Raw genomic sequence first — 6,000 nt, forward strand, 5'->3', positions numbered from 1 at the left:
CCTCTTTCACCTTCATCAAGAGGCTGTTTAGTTCTTCTTCACTTTCTGCCTTAAGGGAGGTGTCATATGCATATCTGAGGTTATTGATACTTCTCCCGGCAATCTCGATTCCAGCCTGTGCTTCCTCCAGCCCAGCATTTCATGATGTACTCTACATATAAGTTAAATAAGCAGGGTGCCAATATACAGCCTTGACGTACTCCTTTTCCTATTTGGAACCAGTCTGTTGTTCCATGTCCAGTTCTAACGTTGCTTCCTGACTTGCATATAGGTTTCTCAAGGGGCAGGTCAGGTGGTCTGGTATTCCCATCTCTTTCAGAATTTTCCACAGTTTATTGTGATCCACATAGTCAAAAGCTTTGGCATAGTCAATAAATCAGAAGTAGATGTTTTTCTGGAACTCTCTTGCTTTTTCGATGATCCAGTGGATATTGGCAATTTGATCTCTGGTTCCTCTGCCTTTTCTAAAACCAGCTTGAACATCTGGAAGTTCACGGTTCACGTATTGCTGAAGCCTGGCTTGGAGAATTTCGAGCATTACTTTACTAGCGTGTGAGATGAGTGCAATTGTGTGGTAGTTTGAGCATTCTTTGGCACTGCCTTTCTTTGGGATTGGAATGAAAACTGACCTTTTCCAGTCCTGTGGCCACTGCCGAGTTTTCCAAATTTGCTGACATACTGAGTGCAGCACTTTCACAGCATCATCTTTCAGGATTTGAAATAGCTCAACTGGAATTCCATCACTTCCACTAGCTTTGTTCATAGTGATGCTTCCTAAGGACCATTTGACTTCACATTCCAGGATGTCTGGCTCTAGGTAAGTGATCACACTATCATGATTATCTGGGTCGTGAAGATCTTTTTTGTACAGTTCTTCTATTCTTAATACCTTCTGCTTCTGTTAGGTCCCTACCATTTCTGTCCTTTATTGAGCCCATCTTTGCATGAAATGTTCCCTTGGTATCTCTAATTTTCTTGAAGAGATCTCTAGTCTTTCCCATTCTGTTGTTTTCCTCTATTTCTTTGCATTGATCGCTGAAGAAGGCTTTCTTATCTCTCCTTGCTATTCTTTGGAACTCTGCATTCAAATGGGTATATCTTTCCTTGCCTCCTTTGCTTTTCGCTTCCCTTCTTTTCACAGCTATTTGTAAGGCCTCCTTAGACAGCCATTTTGCTTCTTTGCATTTCTTTTTCTTGGGGATGGTCTTGATTCCTGTCTCCTGTATAATGTCACAAACTTCCGTCCATAGTTCATCAGGCACTCTGTCTATCAGATCTAGTCCCTTAAGTCTATTTCTCACTCCCACTGTATAATAAGAGATTTGATTTAGGTCATACCTGAATGGTCTAGTGGTTTTCTCCACTTTATTCAATTTCAGTCTAAATTTGTCAATAAGGAGTTCATGGTCTGAGCCACAGTCAGCTCCTGGTCTTGTTTTTGCTGACTGTATAGAGCTTCTCCATCTTTGACTGCAAAGAATATAATCAATCTGATTTCAGTATCGACAATCTGGTGATGTCCATGTGTAGAGTCTTCTCTTGTGTTGTTGAAAGAGGATATTTTCTATGACCAGTGCATTCTCTTGGCAGAACTCTATTAGCCTTTGCCCTGCTTCATTCGGTACTCCAAGGCCAAATTTGCCTGTTACTCCAGGTGTTTCTTGACTTCCTACTTTTACATTCCATTCCCTATAATGAAAAAGACATCTTTTGGGGGTGTTAGTTCTAAAAGGTCTTGTAGGTCTTCATAGAACCGTTCAACTTCAGCTTCTTTAGCTTTACTGGTTGGGGCACAGGCTTGGATTACCGTGATATTGAATGGTTTGCCTTGGAAACGAACAGATATCATTCTGTCGTTTTTGAGATTGCATCCAAGTACTGCATTTTGGACACTTTTGTTGACTATGATGGCTACTCCATTTCTTCTGAGGGATTCCTGCCCACAGTAGTAGATATAATGGTCATCTGAGTTAAATTCACCCATTCCAGTCCATTTTAGTTCCCTGATTCCTAGAATGTCGACGTTCACTCTTGCCATCTCCTGTTTGACCACTTCCAATTTGCCTTGATTCATGGACCTGACATTCCAAGTTCCTATGCAATATTGCTCTTTACAGCATCGGACCTTGCTTCTATCACCAGTCACATCCACAACTGGGTGTTGTTTTTGCTTTGGCTCCATCCCTTCATTCTTTCTGGAGTTATTTCTCCACTGATCTCCAGTAGCATATTGGGCACCTACTGACCTGGGGAGTTCTTCTTTCAGTATCCTATCATTTTGCCTTTTCATACTGTTCATGGGGTTCTCAAGGCAAGAATACCAAAGTGGTTTGCCATTCCCTTCTCCAGTGGACCACATTCTGTCGGACTCCCCACCATGACCTGTCCGTCTTGGGTGGCCCCACAGGCATGGCTTAGTTTCATTGAGTTAGACAAGGATGTGGTCCATGTAATCAGATTGGCTAGTTGTCTGTGATTGTAGTGTCCGTCTGTCTGCCCTCTGATGCCCCCTCTCAGCACCTACTGTCTTACTTGGGTTTCTCTTACCTTGGACGTGGGGTATCTCTTCATGGCTGCTCCAGCAAAGTGCAGCCGCTGCTCCTTACCTCGGACGTGGGGTAGCTCCTCTCGGCCATGCTTCCTTTGTGGCTCAGACAGAACTCCTCGGTGACATCCATATTCAAGGTTTGCTAACTTCAGGGCACCTTCTTTCAACCACTAAAGTGTGGGCTTTGGAAAGGAAGACCTTCAGCAAATAGTTACTTAACTTATTCATAGTCTAAAGTCAGAGGAGGAACTTCTTTTGGATATATTTACTTCCTCAAGATGTGAAAACCTGATAGAATGCAAATGCACAAACTGCGTTATTTTCTAATGTATCTCATCTCCCTTCCTGTGAACAGTGTAGGAATGCAGAGAGAATGTCTGTGTATATATTTTGCTTTTTTTTTAATCGAAAAATTTGTTTAGATAAGTGTAGATTCCCATGTAGTTGTAAGAGATAGCAAGAGAGACCCCACTGTAACTCATTTTGCTGCAGTGACCATTTCACAATATTCATGTATATCCACACATCAAGTTGTACATCTTAAATATATGCCATTTGCATTTGTCAATTGCAACTCAATAGAGCTGAAAAAACCCCATAGCTATCCAGTGTGATAAAATTATCTGAGTGAATTGGATTCCATTTTCTTTATTTCTTCCAAGGCTGTAGGTGACATTCATTTCTCTAGCTATCTACTCAATGTCTCTACTTCTTTTGTAATATAAAATCCATTTTAAAATTATTATTGCATGCTGTTCAGAACATTTGTAAGTCATATGTTTCTTAGTGGGGCTTTCCTGGTGGCTCAGAGGTAAAGAATCTGCCTGCCAATGAAGGAGATGCAGGTTCGATCCTTGGGTTGAGAAGATTATCTGAAGACAGAAATGGAAACCCACTCCAGTATTCTTGCCTGGAGAATCCCATGAATGGAGGAGCCTGGCGGCCTATAGTCCATGGGGTCCTAAAGTGTAGGACATGACTTAGTGACTAAACAACAATAACAGCAAGAACAATGTATCTTAGTAAACTTTAAAAATTAATCAGAAATCCTTTAATAAATATAGATTATTGGTTCACAAAGACTTTCAAAGGTGCTGAAATGGAGTGAGCTGTCAGTCTATGCAGTCAGAAGGCCCGAGTCTTCCCCTCAGTCTCCGCATGGCTGCCTTCATCTCCTGGTTCCTCAGGGTGTAGATCAGGGGGTTCAGTAGAGGGGAGATGACAGTGAAGGTCACAGAGATGGCCTTATCGGTGGGGAGGACAGTGAAGGGCCGGGCGTAGACGTAGATGCAGGGCACGAAGTGCAGGGTGACCACCGTGATGTGGGCGGTACAGGTGGAGATGGCTTTCCCCCTGCCCTCCCCAGCCTGAGACCTTATTAGTAATAATATGACCATATACGATACAAGGAGGAAGACGAACCACAGGGTGGTGAGCAGTCCGCTGTTGGAAATCATCAGGAGCTCAAGGACAGCAGTGTCCGTGCAGGCGAGTGTGAGGACCTGGGGGCCATCGCAGTAGAAAGTGTCCAGGACATTGGGTCCACAGAAGGGGAGGGGTAGTAACAGGGAGATCTGCACGATGGAGTGGACAAAGCCCCCTGCCCAGGAGGCCACGATGAGGGCAGTGCACCGCCCCCGACTCATGATGGTCACGTAGTGCAAGGGCTTAGTGATGGCCACGTAGCGGTCAAAGGCCATCAGCGACAAAGAAAATACATCCACCCCTCCAATAAGATGGAAGAAAAACATCTGGGTGAAGCAGCCGTTGAAGGAGATGGCTTTTCTCTGGACCAGAAGGTCCGCCAGGACCTTGGGGGCTGTGATGGAAGAAAAGCAGATGTCGGCAACAGACAAATTCCGGAGCAAAAAGTACATGGGGGTGTGAAGGCGAGAGTCCCAGGTCACCGTGACCATGATGAGGAGGTTTCCCAGCAGAGTGGTGATGTACACCAAAAGGAGGAAGAGAAATAAGACCAAGCTCAGTTCTTGATTCTGGGTCAGGCCGAGGAAAATAAATTCTTTCACCCTGGTGCCGTTTCCCAGCTCCATGGACTCATCCTCTTTCTGTCTGTTTTGTTTGAAGCTACTTCATATGAAAGTGCTCAGCTATTTATCGTGTTTTCTTAAACACTGTGAATGCAATTCAGAACTTTCCCCATGTGGCCGTAGTGTTTACAATTGGTTGAGTTGTCCAAATTTTTAAGATTGCACTCAGTTTAGTGATCCATTCAAATCATCATATGTGAAGCCATTCAACAATTCATTTCCTGTAAACCTGTTTTTGGAAGGAATAAACATTTGTGTTAAGTAGTGACCTTTACTTCATGGGAAGTAGATGGGGAAACAGTGGAAACAGCATCAGACTTTATTTTTTGGGGGCTCCAAAATCACTGCAGATGGTGACTGCAGCCATGAAATTAAAAGACGCTTACTCCTTGGAAGGAAAGTTATGACAAACCTAGATAGAATATTAAAAAGCAGAGACATTACTTTGCCAACAAAGGCCTGTCTAGTCAAGGCTATGGTTTTTCCAGTAGTCATGTATGGATGTGAGAGTTGGACTGTGAAGAAGGCTGAGCGCTAAAGAATTGATGCTTTTGAACTGTGTTGTTGGAGAAGACTCTTGAGAGTCCCTTGGACTGCAAGGAGATCCAACCAGTCCATTCTAAAGGAGATCAGTCCTGGGTATTCTTTGGAAGGAATGATGCTAAAGCTGAAACTTCAGTACTTTGGCCACCTCATGCGAAGAGTTGACTCATTGGAAAAGACTCTGATGCTGGGAGGGATTGGGGGCAGGAGGAGAAGGGGACGACAGAGGATGAGATGGCTGGATGGCATCATTGACTCGATGGACATGAGTTTGAGTGAACTCCAGGAGTTGGTGATGGACGGGGAGGCCTGGCGTGCTGCAGTTCATGGGGTCGCAAAGAGTCGGACACGACTGAGCGACTGAATGAACTGAGTGACCTTTACACAATCTATTTAATTTAATTAATTAATTTTATTTTTAAAATATTATTTTTAATTCCACACACATTTATTGATATCAGAAGCTGTCTAAAGTATTTTCCTGTATTCAAACCATATCCTTGTATTCAAATATAAGTAAGACATGGCTCCAGCCATTGGGGACTTAAGAATCTACAAGTTTAATATTCATAGTAGCAAAATATTCTGCTGACTTCTTGTTTAAAAAAGATGTCATCTGTTTCTCATTCGGCTTCCCTGGTAGCTCAGCTGGTAAAGAGTCTGCCTGCAATGCAGGAGATAGCAGTTCCATTCCTCGGTCAGGAAGATCCGCTGGAGAAGGGATAGGCTACCCACTCCAGTATTCTTGGGCTTCCCTGGTGGCTCAGATGGTAAAGAATCCTCCTGCAATGAGGGAGACCTGGGTTTGATTCCTGGGTTGGGAAGATCCCTTGGAGAAGGGAAAGGCTACCCACTCCAGTA

At 43.6% G+C, this 6,000-nt stretch overlaps 1 protein-coding gene across 1 annotated transcript; it reads right to left on the reverse strand.

The window, feature by feature from the left end:
• Positions 1–3,660: 3,660 nt before the first annotated feature.
• LOC102269026 (olfactory receptor 4D11) lies at positions 3,661–4,599 on the reverse strand. The gene has a single exon (XM_005905552.2). It carries the CDS (start codon positions 4,597–4,599, stop codon positions 3,661–3,663), a length of 939 nt encoding a protein of 312 aa, XP_005905614.2.
• Positions 4,600–6,000: the final 1,401 nt, after the last annotated feature.

This window comes from Bos mutus, chromosome 15 (genome assembly GCF_027580195.1).
Source record: "Bos mutus isolate GX-2022 chromosome 15, NWIPB_WYAK_1.1, whole genome shotgun sequence".
NCBI classification, from domain to species: domain Eukaryota; kingdom Metazoa; phylum Chordata; class Mammalia; order Artiodactyla; family Bovidae; genus Bos; species Bos mutus.